The sequence below is a fragment of the Oryctolagus cuniculus genome, chromosome 7, assembly GCF_964237555.1.
Source record: "Oryctolagus cuniculus chromosome 7, mOryCun1.1, whole genome shotgun sequence".
NCBI classification, from domain to species: Eukaryota; Metazoa; Chordata; class Mammalia; order Lagomorpha; family Leporidae; genus Oryctolagus; species Oryctolagus cuniculus.
In genome coordinates, this window is record NC_091438.1 from 108,167,557 (window position 1) to 108,184,973 (window position 17,417).

The 17,417-nt window shown below is 42.3% G+C and overlaps 1 protein-coding gene across 2 annotated transcripts in view; it reads right to left on the minus strand.

Annotated features, from left to right (window-relative positions):
• Positions 1 to 17,417, minus strand: part of CACHD1 (cache domain containing 1) — a 243,987-nt gene that overhangs the window by 144,780 nt on the left and 81,790 nt on the right. For both annotated transcript variants that reach the window (XM_002715945.5, XM_051856412.2), the window contains exon 2: positions 5,917 to 5,979. In XM_002715945.5, coding sequence (XP_002715991.3) covers positions 5,917 to 5,979 — 63 coding nt within the window. The remainder of the gene's footprint in view (positions 1 to 5,916; positions 5,980 to 17,417) is intronic.

The window sequence follows — 17,417 nt, forward strand, 5'->3', positions numbered from 1 at the left end:
ATTTCAAGTTCCTTGGTAATCAGGGTAACAAATTAAACTTATTAAGATATCATTTCAGATACTGCAGACAGGCAATAGATTAAACATCAGGTAAGATCTACCACTGAAGGCAATGTTGATCAGAAAATATCTAATACACTGCATTAATAATCAAGATGGGCCCCTGGGCAAACAGTGCAGCACTACCCAGTCATGCTTAACACTCTGGGGCCGTTAATTCTATTCCGGAGAAGCAATTCTCTAACTGCACAGCCTCCCCAACTTCCTCAAATTCAGGACATTCAGAAATATGTGAGGAGACACACACACACACACACACACACACACACACACACCACACAGCCCTACCATCATTTAATTGGCAGGAGTGCAAGTACAATAAAGTGCCTGCAATTAAAAGAATTATTCCATTGAAATTGTATCAAGATCCAAACACTAGAAAGACCGAGGGGCCAGTGCTGTGGAGTAGCAAGTTAAAGCCCTGGCCTGAAGCACCGGCATCCCATATGAGCGCCGATTCTAGTCCTGGCTGTTCTTCTTCTGATCACGCTCTCTACTGTGGCCTGGGATAGCAGTGGAAGATGGCCCAGGTCCTGGACCCCTGCACCCACGTGGGAGACCCAGAGGAAGCTCCTGGATCCTGGCTTTGGATCGGCGCAGTTCTGGCCTTTGCGGCCATATGGGGAGTGTACCAGAAGATGGAAGACCTCTCTCTCTGTCTCTTCTTGTCTCTGTAACTCTTTCAAATAAATAGAATGATAAATCTTTAAAAAAAAATGAAACATCCTCCATCATAAAATGGCCACATAAACAACATATAAAGGACTAGCATAGAATTTAAAATAATCAAACCTCAACCACAGATATTAACATAAGTGCTTCTAAGGATCATGATACTGACACATCAATAGAAACAATACGCCTAACATATAAATAAAGAACAAAAATAGCCAAATTAAAAGTTAACTTAGGGATAAACATATACACATACACACAAACTGAAGCCCCTTCTCCTTCAATAAACAAAGTAAAACAAAAGGTCAGGGATATGACTAACAACAACAAAACTTAATGCGGGGACAGGTGTTCAGCCCTCCATGTCACACACTGGAGTGCCTTGGTTCGATATCCAGCTCCACCTCCTGCCTCCAGCTTCCTGTCAGTGCAGATGCCAGGAAATAGTGGAGATTGTAAAGTACCTGGGTCCCTGCTACTCACATGGCAGCCTTAGCCCAGCCCCAGCCATTGCAAGTATTTGGAGAGAAAACCAGCAGATAGAAACTCTGCCTCTCAAGTAATAAATAAATAAAATTTAAAAATGAACTTTAATATAAAATTAAATTTTATATATAAAAATATATTTTCTATCTACTTATATATGGATATACACTGAAACAAACAAACAAAAAAACAGCAAGGGAACGGCTAACAAAAAATTAGAATAAGGTTACCTCTGGTAGCAAGATAAGGCCATTTAAGACTGGTGATATTTTACTACTTTAGCTAGGTGGTCACCTCAGATGCTCGTTTCAATATATTTCTTTACACACATATATTTTATAATGTCTTTACATGTTTGATACATTTCATAATCTTTTGAAAAACCAGTTTAGGAGCTGGTGCTGTGGCGTAGCAGGTAAAGCCACCGCCTGTAGACCTGGCATCCCAAATGGGCGCCGGTTCTAGTCCTGGCTGCTCCACTTCCCATGCAACTCTCTACTATGGCCTGGGAAAGCAGTGGAAGATGGCCTAAGTCCTTGGGCCCCTAAACCCATGTGGGAGACCTGGAAGACGCTCTCGGCTTCAGATGAGAGCGGCTCCAGCCATTGTGGCCATCTGGGGAGTGAACCAGCAGATGGAAGACCTCTCTTTCTCTCTCTCTGCATCTCCTTCTCTCTCTATGTAACTCTGCTGTACTTAACACAGAGTTGGTCCTCTGTATATAAAGTCAAACTAAAAATGAACCATAATGAAGAAGGGGATGGGGGAGGGAGGAGATGGGATGGGAGTTGGGGTGGGAGGGTGGGTATGGAGGAAAGAACCACTGTATTCCTAAAGTTGTACCTATGAAAAATGCATTCATTAAATAAAAGCTAAAAAAACCCCAACAGTTTAATGATTTACCAGCTGGAAAAACCTTGGTAAACTGGTGACTCTTCTGGGCAGTTATTAATCAAGTGAAGAAGATATCTGGAATCTGCTCATGAATGGAATACTCTCTGCTATGGTGTGGATATGGTTTGGAGATGTCTCCCAAATGTTTAGTTAATAGAACTAAGAGAGTAGAGACTTAATCCAATCGCAGTGTTATGAGGTGGGGCCTCAGGGGAATGACTGGATTGGGTTGGATGATTATGATAAAATCCCCATGAGTAAATTCTGAAGGCTTTCTAGACCACGTACACAGACACAGTCATGCTCACTCCCTCCTGCCATCTACTGCCTTAGGCCTTGGCAAGCAAGAACACCATCCCCATATGCAGAACCAACGGAGTTACCCAAGCTTGGACTGTGAACCTCCAAAACTGTGAGCCAAAATAAACCTCTTTCCTTTAGAAGCAGCTTGTCTTAGGTATTTCGTTACCGAAAAAAACAGATGATACACTCTGTTCAATCCAACCCACAGTACTATCATAATGAAGTGATAGCAAATTTTTCAGTAAATATGCAAACATGAGTATTTATTATTATTATTTTTATAGTGGCCAGAGCTGAAAGGATCTGGGAATCATGTAGCAGAAGAAGAAATTATTTAAGTCTTCAGTATATTAAATTAGGCTAAATGATAATGACATAACGATCTCTACAGCCTAGTAACAAAAGGGGGCAGGCGCCATGGCTCACTTGGTTAATCCTCCGCCTGTGGCACGGGCATCCCATATGGGCGCCGGGTTCTAGTCCCGGTTGCCCCTCTTCCAGTCCAGCTCTCTGCTGTGGCTTGGGAAGGCAGTGGAGGATGACCCAAGTGCTTGGGCCCCTGCACCCACATGGGAGACCAGGAGAAGGCACCTGGCTCCTGGCTTTGGATCAGCATAGCACCGGCCGTGGCGGCCATCTGGGGAGTGCACCAATGGAAGGAAAACCTTTCTCTCTGTCTCTCTCTCTCTCACTGTCTATAGCTCTACCTGTCAAATAAATTAAAAACAAAAGGGACAAAAGACCTATTTGTTCAGAGTTCTTCCCAAGGGTGGATTGGAAGTCAAAAGTAATCATATTTTAGTTCCATATAGATAGAACTTAACAGCAATTCTTGTTTTGGATGAAAATCTACATTTAAAAAATAAACTTGGCAGGGCCAGTGCGGTGATGCAGTGGGTTAACGCCCTGGCCTAAAGTGCCAGCATCCCATATGGGCACTGGTTCGAGAACCGGCTGCTCCACTTCCTGTCCAGCTCTCTGCTATGGCCTGGGAAAGCAGTGGAAGATGGCCCAAGTCTTTGGGCCCCTGTACCCATGTGGGAGACCTGGAAGAAGCTCCTGGCTCCTGGCTTTGGATCGGCACAGCTTCAGCCATTGCGGCCATCTGGGGAGTGAACCATCGGATGGAAGACATCTCTCTCTGCCTCTCCTCTCTGTGTTAACTCTGACTTTCAAATAAATAAATAAAATCTTTAATAAATAAATAAATAAACTTGGATAAATTAAAAATATAGATAATATCATTATGTGTCAAACTTAATTCAAGAACCAGCTCTTCTACTTAATAGCCTAAGAATACAGTAAACTTATTTTACCTCTTGGAGCCTCCGTTCCTCATCTATAATAGGATAATATCCTTCCTTCAAGGTTATTTGGCAAAATTCAAGTGTGATACTATATTAAAATGGCATAGCACCAGGGTTTAGGTACTATAATTAAAAAATATATTATTAGAGGACTTCAAATGGTTTATAGCTAAATAAAATAAAGACACCAGCTCAAGGAAACAAAAACAACTTCCACATTAGAAGAGAGTTGAAGTAAGAACTTGTATCTGTTACTTCAAGGAAAGCAGCAAAACTGATCTCCCTGGATCAAATGAACTCTAGTCTCCCTAAAAGTTTCCTTGAAACTGCTTTGTGTAGACATCTTCTCTCATATAAACTCTTCTACATTTCATGGCCCTACAGCACTTTCTCATTCTCTAGAATAAAGACAAGGCAAGAATTATGATGATAAGACTTGCTATATACAGCAAAGGACATTACTAGCTTTTAAAAAAAATCTAAAACTAAGAAAAAGAATATACTGACATTTTCTTAATTTAACCTGCAGAAACCAATAAAAGTCAATGTTTATAAACAGGAAACACTGAACTTCAAGATTAAACCACAGTAATTTATTATAAATAAACAACTATCCTATAAATAACTTTCTTCTTCTCTAGCACTTTTGAAGTTTGCATTGAGTTCTCCATGAATAAAATAATGACAGGATCTCAAGGAGTTTAAATTATTAGGCATTTTACATAATAATTTTATTTCATGGAAGCATTCTGATGTACTCAGGTTTTCAGCTTGGTCCTGTTTTTTACTTAAGTTTCTATTCTAGCTTCAAATTACTGGGTGACAGCCACAGACTGTAATGAAGTTGGTAGATTTGCTGAAATTAAAACCGACCCCTCTGCAACAGCTTTCTTTTCAAGCACAGATCAATTATTTATGACCAAGCTCACCAACGCCATGTTTTAATTTAGGAGGCAGTTCATCTTGAAGCCAGCTATAAATAAAGTAAATAGAATCTGGCCTCAAAAGTTCTTGGCTCCAAGGAGCACTGCAAGGAGGTGAGAGGAAAGAAGCAGAGGAAGATGACAAGGAGAGGAAGGAAAAAGTGAAGACAAAAGAAGCCAACCTCTAGTGAGCTGCCTTTTTTTTTTTGGACAGACAGAGTGGACAGTGAGAGAGAGAGAGACAGAGAGAAAGGTCTTCCTTTGCCGTTGGTTCACCCTCCAATGGCCGCCGCGGCTGGCGCGCTGCGGCCGGCACACCGCGCTGATCTGAAGGCAGGAGCCAGGTACTTATCCTGGTCTCCCATGGGGTGCAGGGCCCAAGCACTTGGGCCATCCTCCACTGCACTCCCTGGCCACAGCAGAGAGCTGGCCTGGAAGAGGGGCAACCGGGACAGAATCCGGCGCCCCGACCAGGACTAGAACCCGGTGTGCCGGCGCCGCAAGGCAGAGGATTAGCCTAGTGAGCCGCGGCGCTGGCTTGTAATTCTTTCAAATAAATAAATAAATCTTAAAAAAAAAAAAAAAAAAAGATTGAGAAACTGGGGGCCGGCGTTATGGTGCAGCAGGTTAAGCTGCAACCTGTGATGCTAGTGCTCCCTTAAGAGTATGAGTTTGAGTCCCAGCTGCTCTACTTCCAATCCAGCTCCCTACAAATGCGCCTGTAAAACCAGTGGGAGAGGTCCAAGTCCTTGGGCTCTTGTACCCACAAAGGACACCTGGATGAAGCTCTTGGCTCCTGGCCTTGGCTGGGGCCAGCCCTGGCTGTTGTGGCATTTGGGGGGTCAACCTGTAGATGGAAGATTGCTCTGTCACTCTGAATTTCAAATAAAAAAATAAATCTTAAAAAATAATTGAGAAACTTCAGTTCAAAATGGCTAGCTTGCTTACTGAGACCACAGACTAAGCAGGAAAATCAAAAATAGACCTTAGATTTGTCTGATTCTAAAACCTGGACACTTATAAGTATTTTCTCTATTGGTTGAAATAATTTGTGATATTTTTATATTTGAGTTGTTCAGGAATTTTCAAAGAAAGGAATTAAATATTTCCATTGAAGAATGTCTGAGAACCTGTAGTGTAAAGTTGCCACCATTATGCATACAATGTTTATGAAATCACAAGTCCTGGTGGAGACTGTCTGCTGTAAGCACTACAGCCACATCTAAGAGCAAGACAAAGGGTAAGTCAAGCGCTCAGTGGCCTCTTACCTGCTGTACTTCACTTTCTCCATTTGAGATTTTCTCAGTGTAAACAAAGGAGTTGAATATTCGCTGCAACAAAAAGAAAATGAACAAACATTAGATTTTCTAAATAGCACAGTCATTTTCCACAAGAGCATGTGTGTGAATAAATGAGTTGTTTACTATACATGCACAACAAAGTAGGGGGAAAAATCAATTAAAAAACAGTAATTTTACAGACAGAAACTCAAGTATCAGCCAAAGTCAATCACACCATATAAGAATACCCAGGCACCTCTGTAGTGAAATGAACCAGATGTTACACCGTATTTTTCATTTTCAAAACTACATTTAATTACAGATTTCCGGAACCCATGCCATTTTATCCGACTGGTATAATCTGACAAAGTTGTGTTTCTCATTTAAATCCTGAACTCCCTCAACGCTGTAATTGTTTACAGACACCAAAATCTAATGCAATAAAGCTCTTGAAAAAAGCTTTCCTCCCATATTCTCTCATCTCCCTATCCAGCCAGTACATACTCAATGTGATCTATCCCCATTGTTACTCAACATCCCTCAGGATGGTAGCACAATAGGGTCTGCCAAATATGTGTGGCCTTAAGAAAAGAACCAGTTTTCACATGCCAGGAAATATGACAGCCATGCCAAGACATGAGGCCAAACTGTGGCACACAAGCACACACATTCTTCCACTGCTCCCTGCCAAGCTATATGTTGCCTATGTTTAAAACATCTCTACAGAACAGGTTTTTTTATACTATTTGTTGAACTCTTTACTTAGTATAGAATTAATCTTATGTGTATAAAGTTAATTGAAAATAGATCTTAGTAAAAAATAATGGGAATAGGAGAGGGAAGAGGAAGAAGGGTGAGAGTGTGAATATGGTGGAAAGAATCACTATGTTCCTAAGGTTGTATTTATGAAATGCATGAAGTTTGCATACTTTAAACAAAAGAACATCTCTACAGACTTACGACTTTACTGAGCCATGTCCTTACAGCATAATCACAAGAGATACAACAAACTAAGGAAAGAGAATGCAAGTTACATATCTGTTAGAGGTGCAAAAAAAGAGCAGCAGCCTCATCATTTATCTTAAACCTTTAAAGATACCACTGAACTCTCTAGTTGAGTAAGAAGTCAAACATGGAGATGTCAGCCAAAATTTCCTTTTCCCTTTCTATCCTACTGCCAAGCGTTTGTCAGCATCTGGGACAGCTTCCCAGACAGCCAAACACACCTGCATGGTTGTGGTGAGAAAGACAAGTGCCAAGTTCATCAAGTGCTGCACGACCAAAGCAGAGTGCAAATGAAGGAAGGGCAAGGTGGGAGGGTTTGGAGGGGGCCTGGGAGAGCACAGGGTGAAGGTAAGCAAACAATCCTGGGAGGGACTGGGATGGAATAGGATGGAATCACAGTCTGGAAGGTTCTAATGATGAATCACGGTGCCTCCCATCATTTTCCAATGTGCCACTCAGTCATTCAGCATAGGCTTATTGTCTCTTTCTTTCCTTATAATGATTCTGCTGATAGGAATGTCTTACAGATTTCTGGTAATACTCCTAATAACAACTTAGGTTGGCTAACATTTCCTGAATACTTGCTATACTGCAGACACTGTCCTAAGCATGTTACATCTTATTTAAGTCTTATTAAACCCCTTTGTTATAGGTATTTTTTTTTTTTTTGAAAGGCAGAGTGGACAGTGAGAGAGAGACAGAGAGAAAGTTCTTCCTTTTGCCGTTGGTTCACCCTCCAATGGCCGGCGCGGCCGGCGCATGGCGCTGATCCGAAGCCAGGAGCCAGGTGCTTCTCCTGGTCTCCCATGTGGGTGCAGGGCCCAAGGATTTGGGCCATCTCCTATTGCCCTCCTGGGCCATAGCAGAGAGCTGGACTGGAAGAGAGGCAACCGGGACAGAATCCGGCACCCTGACCGGGACTAGAACCCCGTGTGCCGGTGCTGCAAGATGGAGGATTAGCCTATTGAGCCACGGCACTGGCCTGTTATAGGTATTATTATTATCTCCATTACATAGATGAGGAAACTGAAGCATGTCTACTGAGTGCCTTGTGTAGTACACACATTATGCCTCATGTGCCTATCTTATGTGATCTTCTAAAGAGGGAACACTAAGACCCTGGGAGGTTCAATAACTTTCCCAAAATCACTTGCAAGCTGGAAAATGAAGCCAAGCACTGTGACTCCAGAGCTGGTGCTCTAACTCTATTATCTTACAAGAATTCGCTTCCTGATGCTTTACACATTTAAAAAACACTCTTCAGGAGCTAACATCTGAACATAATGCAGATCACCAACCCCTATCTGTTATTCCAAAATTCAAAAGGCACTGAAAATCAAAAGTTCTGAATCACACATTTGTAAGCAAAATATGAAATGACCTGAATTTATTTGGCAGTAAATCCTAAATTGAACTGGTGTATAGTCACAGTCTTTATTAAACCAGTGTGAACATCTCTAAGTTCCCAGTTCTCAGTTTTCTGGGTAGTACTTTAGTTCACTTGGTTTTTTTTTTAAAGATTTATTTATTTTATTTGAAAGTCAGAGTTACACAGAGAGAGAAGAGGGAGAGAGAGGGAGAGAGAAGGAGAGAGAAGGAGAGAGAGGGAGAAGAGATCTTCCATCCACTGGTTCACTCCCCAATTGGCCGCAATGGCCAGAGCTGTGCCAATCCCAAACCAGGAGCTTCTTTCGGGTCTCCCACATAGGTGCAGAGGCCCAAGGACCTGGGCCATGCTCCACTGCCCTCCCAGGCCACAGAAGAGAGCCGGACTGGAAGTGGAGGAGCAGGGTCCCAAACTGGCGCCCATATGGGGATGCCGGCACTTCAGGCCAGGGCATTAACCCACTGAGCCACAGTGCCAGCCCCCCTCCACCTTTTTTTTAAGATTAGTTCACTTGATTTTAATACACTTAGAGGCTGAGTCAAGGTCATTACCATCCACACCCCCAGAATACATGTTATATTTTTATAAAATTTTATTTTCAAACATTCTTCTGCACCAAGAGTACATTTTTATTAAAAATGAAAACACTTCACTTACTGACTCCAGATCTTGATGATCTACATCTTCCTTACTTCAATTCTGGCAATGATGTTTGAATTGATGAACATCTGCCCTATCTTGGAAGGTGTAAACCATCCCACTCAAGCCAATGCCCACCAAGGGTCAAATCAGAGGCTTCCTTCTCCTTTACATTAAAAGAAAAGTGAATTCCTCAGAAGTAATGAAGAACACTCAAATCAACTGGGAAGGGTTCCCAAGACCGTTTTTTTCCTCTCAATACCTAAACACAGTCATGACTGCTTTCTAAATATATAGATCTTTTCCTGGCTTGTAATCATTTTTCTGTTCCCTACAACTAATAGATGTGGATGGGTAAAAGAAAATGTTAAAAGCAAAAAAGATCTTTCAGAAGTGAGCAGTGGTTATCCTGCAGACTTCCTGTTTCATACTACCACTCCAGAAGTGAAAGATGATCTGCTAGGGTCACAGTTGGGGACTATCACCAAAGCAAATACTTTTTTGCTCTCTATCCTTCCCTGTGGTGGTGTTAGGGGTAGAGGTGAGTTTTAGGAACTGTAGTGAAGGCCAGGAGACCCTAGAGAAGTAACTCATGATCAGCCACATCTGTTGCCAGGTTAAAAGTTCAGGCTTATGTGCAGGCAAAGATCTCAGGGTACAGAGTGAACTTCCACTGTGCTGAACCTTGTCTGGAGAGTAACTTTCTTTAAAAGGTGGGGCTTGCTAAGCTCAGCTCGCAAAGGTCTACTAATTTTATGGTATACAGTTTCACCTAAGTTATTGCACTTGATCTTTACAACAATTGTATAAAGGTACATAGGGCAAGGAACCAGGACATGTTTTACAAATTTAAAAAAAAAAATACAACTCAGAAAAGAGAAAACATATCCCTGGTGCAAAATAGAATCGCTGAGGCCAGAAGCCACATCTTTAGTTAGGAACAGAACTGCTAAACGTATTTACTCACAATACCAACTGTTCAAGATAATCTAGGAATCCTGTTACCCACATGTGGAAAAACTGAAGATTTAGGATTTTCTTATCCATTTTATTCTAAACAAGGCACAAAGTTAGGAATAATTAAAGAGTCACAAAGTTTTTTTTTTTTTTTTTGCTTTCCACTGCTATGTGAAATTGTGAAAGAAACAGAATATAGAGTTTTGTCTTTTACATGAGAGTCAAGAATTCAGAATGATATATCTCCCCAGCATTTTGGTGAGCTCAGGGTAAAGACTACCTTGGTTATTAGAGGACTTGAAAAATGGAAAAGCTTTCCTAAAACCAGAAAGTGATGCGCAATCCTGACAAGTGAGAGCCTTTAGTCTCCTCAGATGATTTACTCATGGTAACAGATTAGGGAGGGAGCAGCGCGGCGGGCATTCCCCGTTCTACTCCAAGTTGTCACTTTCCCTTGTCTGACTCCCTGGAAAACCAAAGGAATTCCAGAAATGTGTACTCTTAATCTGAACACCACCATAGGGAGTCAAGTAACTCTCCTCAGTTTGCAATCCCTTGGGACTGAAGCCAAAGATAGTGTCTAGCCCTGCCCATAACTCTTTTTTTTTTTTTTTTTAACTCTTTTTAAAGACTTATTTATTTTGAAAGGCAGAGTTACAGAAAGGCAGAGACAGAGAGAAAGAAAGACGTCTTCCATCCACTGGCTCACTCCCCAAATGACTGCAAGGGCCAGGGCTGGGGCCCATCTGAAGCCAGGAGCTTTTTCTGAGTCTCCCATGCGAGAGTACAGGATCCTAAGAACTTGGGCCATCATCTGCTGCTTTTCCAGGCCACAGCAAAGAGCTGGATAGGAAGTGGAGCAACCGGTGGCCATATGGGATGCCAGCGGTATCTTTATCAGCTATGCCAAGGCACAGGCTCCTCAATAGAATTTCTGTTACTAGGTTGCCATGCTGCCTGGCTTGACTTTTTTTTTTTTTTTTTGGCAGGCAGAGTGGATAGTGAGAGAGAGAGACAGAGAGAAAGGTCTTCCTTTGCCGTTGGCTCACCCTCCAATGGCTGGCGCAGCTGGTGCGCTGCGGCCGGCGCACTGCGCTGATCCAATGGCAGGAGCCAGGTACTTCTCCTGGTCTCCCATGGGGTGCAGGGCCCAAGCACTTGGGCCATCCTCCACTGCACTCCCTGGCCACAGCAGAGAGCTGGCCTGGAAGAGGGGCAACCGCTGGCTTGACTTTTTATGAAGTTCCTTTAAGACGTCTGCTGGTGTTATACTCCCCATGATATGTAATTCTGCATCTATGACAACTGATATGACGAGTAAAGAAAGAGTTCTGCAAAATCTAAAATATTTGTTACTTATTTGTAATTCTGAAGACAAAACTGATTTTCCATATTTCAGAAAACTGACAGTGTCTTCTAATGGTAACTATATATGTATCTCAAGAGTCAGCAAATCCCACTCTTAGTTATATACCTAGCAGAGATGTGGTTGTCATACTCATCAAAAGACAAGTATAACAACATGCCCTGTAGAACTACCTGTAATAGCCCCAACCTGGAAAATACCCAAATGCCTACAACAACAGAAAAATAAATTGTGGTGTATTTCCATAATGGAATACTCAGCAATGAGAATGAACAAACACTTGTAATACACATCAACATGATGAATCTCACAAACATAATACTGAGTGAAAAAAGCCAGATGCTGGAACAAAGTGTCTAATTCTACTTACAGCAAGTGCAAAACCAGGCACAGCTAATCTATCCTACAAGAAGTCAGGACAATGGTCATCCTCTGTGGGAGAATGAAGGGAAGAGGGCATGCCAGGGGCTTCTGGGGTGATTGAAATGTTCTGGGTTTCCAGCTGTGTGCTTACTGCTTTTGAGATGTGTTCATTTTTGTAAGAATTCCTCATGCTGTATCTTGAAGATGATGCACTTTTCTGGAAGTATGCTGTATTGCAATAGACATACTTTAAACATATATTCAAGGCAGGCTTTTAAAAATATTTTCTAATCAAATGTTTTTATATACTTTTAAAACTATGAATGCCGTTTTTTAAAATGAAGGGTAAGAGTCTATTAACTGGGCTATTACAGATACTCAAAGAAAAACCTAAACTGCAGCCTGTAATCCAGATGAAATGGCTGTACAAACTGGAGAGTCACCCAGCAATACGCACCCAGGCTCTCTTGAGCCTTCCTCCCTGAGGCTACATATTAATTGCTCCCTCACACTTCAAGTATGTACCGTTACTTACTTCTTCAGCTTCCCATCTGATAGGACTAGATAAAGTTCCATCTTTGGTGAGGAAAAAAGATATCTTTATCTGAGTTTCACCCAACCTGCATGCTCTGAACATATATAGCACAATGTAAGCAAATTTCCCTTTTGCATCTTCCTTTATTTTATTCCCTCAGCACTGCATTTCCCCTCTCCTGCTAGAGGAGGATGTTCAACAGGAATCAAGTTAAAAATTAAAGTCACAAAACAATCAAATACAGTTCCCCTTATCTCTAAGCTAAGAGGGGAGAGACAAATACCCTGCTCTCTCTCTCTGTGTATGTGTGCGTGTGTGTGTGTGAGAGAGAGAGAGAGAGAGAGACAGAGACAGAGAGAGATAGAGCTGTTTTTCCCACCTCTTGAGGGCTGCTGTACTTTTGTCCTTCACTCTCCCCACTCCCCCAGCCCACCCTCCCTACCCACTTCCCACCAGCTCCTCCCCTCCCAAATCTGTTTAATTGAGCCTGCTTAACAGATGGCAAGAGAAATTCCACTTTGCTGGAACAGGAACAATTACATGAGTGTTTAATAAGATGGTCAGTCCAGACAGCCGACTCCACCTTCACTCTACTGACGGCTCTGCCAAATTCTAACTAGATATTTAAATAACTGCTACAGCAGAATACCACAGCAAAGAAATAAATATTTCTACAAGCCTAATGAGCTTCTTCTGTTAGTCTCCCCCCTGCACCACTCCCACTCCTGCGATCTTTGCTAAGAAAATGCGGACTGAATTTTTACTCCAAAGTTTATTCTCTTGCGATTTATGGGTCTCTGTGGCAAGCCCATTCAGCTGACAGTTCACTAACAGCTTCATTCCTTTCTGGATCTGCTCCTATGATTGTAGGCATTGCGGCCAAAGGGGAGGAAAATACACATTACCACTGTTACCTCAAGAAGCTGATGACCAGCACAAACCACTGAAAGAGAAAGTGGTACCATCTAAAATACTCCAAAAGTCACAAGCAAAGTGACTAATGGTAACTTATGTGTTTCAGGAAAGAAAATGCACATGTGATTTTATTTTCCTTTAAGCATTTTTCATGAACAATATTTTATCAGATTTTAAGGGTGCCGAGATTAGACATTGTTTGATTTTTATCCGACTACTTCACCTCATGCTATTAGACATAAGGGAAGTCGAGGAAAATGATCCTTCTCTAAGGAGGTTAATCATTCTTCATTTTGAGGTCACAGATCTGTTGCTATCAATCAAGATCATTTTAAAATTCCTAAAACTGTTTATTCTGTGTACAGATGGATCAAGAAATTGTTTGCTAAGGGTATTGAAAAACTTGGCCCTTGGGGCCAGTGCCGTGGTGCAGCAGGTTAATCCTCTGCTTGCAGCGCTGGCATCCCATATTGGCGCCGGTTCTAGTCCCTGCTGCTCCTCTTCCAATACAGCTCTCTGCTATGGCCTGGGAAAGCAGTAGAAGATGCTCCAAGGGCCGGCACCGCGGCTCACTAGGCTAATCCTCCGCCTTGTGGCGCCGGCACACCGGGTTCTAGTCCCGGTCGGGGCGCCAGATTCTGTCCCGGTTGCCCCTCTTCCAGGCCAGCTCTCTGCTGTGGCCAGGGAGTGCAGTGGAGGATGGCCCAGGTGCTTGGGCCCTGCACCCCATGGGAGACCAGGAAAAGCACCTGGCTCCTGGCTCCTGCCATCGGATCAGCGCGGTGCGCCGGCTGCAGCGCGCCGGCCGCGGCGGCCATTGGAGGGCGAACCAACGGCAAAGGAAGACCTTTCTCTCTGTCTCTCTCTCTCACTGTCCACTCTGCCTGTCAAGAATTAAAAAAAAAAAAAAAAAATTGAAAAAAAAAAAAAAAAAAAAAAAAAAAAAAAAAAAAGAAGATGCTCCAAGTCCTTGGGCCCCTGCACACGCATGGGAGACCAGGAAGAAGCACCTGGTTCCTGGCTTCGAATTGGTGCAGCTCCGGCCCTTGCGGCCATCTGGGGAGTAAACCAGCGGAAGGAAGACCTTTCTCTCTGTCTTCCCCCTCTCACTGTCTACCTCTCAAATAAATAAATAAATATAATAAGGAAGGAAGGAAGGGAGGGAGGGAGGGAGGGAGGGAGGGAGGGAGGAAGGAAGGAAAAGTTGCCCCTAGGGGTCTGCATTGTAATGTAGTGGGTTAGGCCACTGCAGGCAACCCATACGGATGCTGGTTGAGTCCGGCTGCTCCACTTCCAATCCAGCTCTCTGCTAATGGACTGGGAAAGCAGCAGAAGATGTCCCAACTGTTTGGGTCCCTGCCACCCACAAAGGAGCCCTGGATGAAGCTCCTGGCTTCTGGCTTTAGTATGGCCCAGCACTGGTTGCTGTAGTCATCAGATCTCTCTCTCTGTAAATCTGACTTTGAAAATAAATAAGTAAATCTTTTTAAAAGAAAAGTTATCACTAAAAAGAAAACTTCAATGTAACCTAATATCCAAAATAGTGGTTCAAACTAAATCACTCTTATCCACTCAAAGTATATTGTAAAGCTACTGAAGACGTGTTTAATAATTTTTATGAACATTAATATTTTAAACGTAAATATCCTAATTAAATCTGTGTATGAGTGCACTACTGCACACTATAATGCTACCACATTTGTCCAGGAGTCCAGAATACATTCAGATGCTTTACAGCACATTATTTCATTTCATATTCACTTTTTTTTTTTTTTTTAATTTTTTGACAGGCAGAGTGGGCAGTGAGAGAGAGAGACAGACAGAAAGGTCTTCCTTTTGCCATTGGTTCACCCTCCAATGGCCGCCGTGGCCAGCGCACCCTGCTGATCCGAAGGCAGGAGCCAGGTACTTATCCTGGTCTCCCATGGGGTGCAGGGCTCAAGGACTTGGGCCATCCTCCACTGCACTCCCTGGCCACAGCAGAGAGCTGGCCTGGAAGAGGGGCAACCGGGACAGAATCCGGCGTCCCGACCGGAACTAGAACCGGGTGTGCCGGCACCACAAGGCGGAGGATTAGCCTAGTGAGCCGCGGTGCCGGCCTTATTTCATTTCGTATTCAGACAACAACCCTTCACAGAAGCTAGGGATAAGCAAACAGATTCTGAAAAGCTAATTTTAACCCAAAGGTGGCCATTCGAAAGTAAGTGGCCAAGTCCAGACACAAGGCCGGCCCAGCTCCAAGGTTTCTTGCATAGTCCTCTGCAAATATTATCTTTATAGAGAAAACTTATGTAAAATATAGAGTTGAACCAAAATTGTAACAGTGCTTTCCTGTGAATAGTAAATCTTAAATATATTTTCTTTCCTCCACTACCCCATCTCAAAACTGTGCACACATTTCCTATTGAAAGTTAAAAAATATTTTTCGAAGAGTTGTCAAACTCAAAGCAGGGAATATGTCCAGAATTACAACTAGTCGTTACAAAGAAGCATTTGCACTGCACTGCCACCTCAAGAGCGTTTGGAGAAGACAGTAAATGCAGGGCCTTATGCTTGATTCGCACTATACAAACTCCATCTTGAACACCACACTGTCAAGAAACTGGGCTATTCCAGTCTTATGACAGAAGGAAATACCTAGTTACTAGCCAGGGCAGAGGAAGAGACCCACATTGGGAACCTAAAACAAAACTAATCAGTGACACAATAGATGACCTTGTGCAAATCAAACTGTACCCCAGGTACACAGATTCTGGCTGAACAGACTTCCTTATTTTACGGTTACTATAAATACTGTTAATAGTTAATGCTTATACAGTACTTACTGTCAGGCACCAGGTACTTTACATCTATTAACTCATTTATTTCATAAATGTGAAGATGCATTTATACAGTGTGCACTAAGGACATTATGAATGTATTTCACACACCATTATGACAGTTTTGCTATGATTATTCTATTCTGCCACAGTTAATCTATCTTAATGACAGTTATTCTAGGATAGTTGGAAATATGGAGAGAGCATGAATACCTTATACACATTTACTAACTCAAGTTCCATACCTCATTCTTAACAACCTCTCACCAATGTTTATTTCTCCCTTCTAGAAACTTCTGCATCAAAGGCTTTCTATGCTTCAGTTGAAGTGCTATGTTCATTATAGAAGACCTAAAAATATTTAAAGGAGAGAATACAATCTGTTGTCTAATTGTTGACATTTTACTTTATTTCCTTCTAGTGTTTTGGATTTCTAGGTCCCAATTTCTAAATTCTTTGAAACTGGTCCATGCCATGATTCCCTAGAACTGTACATCATACGCAGCACAAATAAGCACCTGCATATACATTCGCCTAGGTGTTAAATCATACAGATGTTGTTTCATTTTGGTCAGTTACTTGACTATCTAGGAAAAAGATAAAGTATCCTTTCCCTTTGTGAGAAAATGTTCCCCGTTGTTTCAACAATCTATAATAAACTCTTAAAAATCTATTAACAAAGACTTCTTCCCTGCCTTTCCTTGCCTGTAGTCTTTAGGATCTAAGGCAAAACACACACACACACACACACACACACACACCCACACACACAGAACAGCTTTGATACTTCAAGTTTGCAAAAGAACCCAAATTGCAAATTCTTTAGTCTGATGGCATTTTAACTTTGACACCCTTCAAACCAACAAACCTCCTAATGGTAAGAAAGCATGTGGGAGAGTCACAAGTCGGTGACAAGTGTCACCTTTACAAAGGGCTGTCTGTTGTGGTCCATTCTACCCCTCAAAAGAAATTACAGGGAGAAAGGAACAGCCTGCACTCTGATTGAGCAGGAGACATCTAAAGCAGTCATCTCAACAAGCAAACTTTCTAGTCCTGATCACTTGATTTCCTGGTATAGCATTCAAACCCCAGAGAGTGGGTGGGTAAACATGAACCCAGAGAACAAAAGCAAGCAAAACAAGCCGGAAACACTTCCCTAAATGCAATAAAGGTTCTGAAGGGTTATTGAGGTTTTTGTTGTTGTTGTTTTGGTTTTCAAAGGGAGTAAGAGGAAAAAAGGCATGCAAATCAGTTCCACATGTTGGAAAGATTCAGCCTTTCACCAATGCAACTTGGCTGTAAGTAATATTCATGACAATGCACATGGCAATCTCTCAGAAATGGAATACCAGGTTGCCCCAATACTTTGCAGTGGTGCCAAATTTCCATTTCCCCACTTTGACTCTCCTAACTTCAAACTCCCCAACCTACCCCTAGGTCTCCATTAAAGCAATTTTTGTTTCACCTTGAAAGGCAGAAGGGTGGGAGAGACATTTAAGGGCT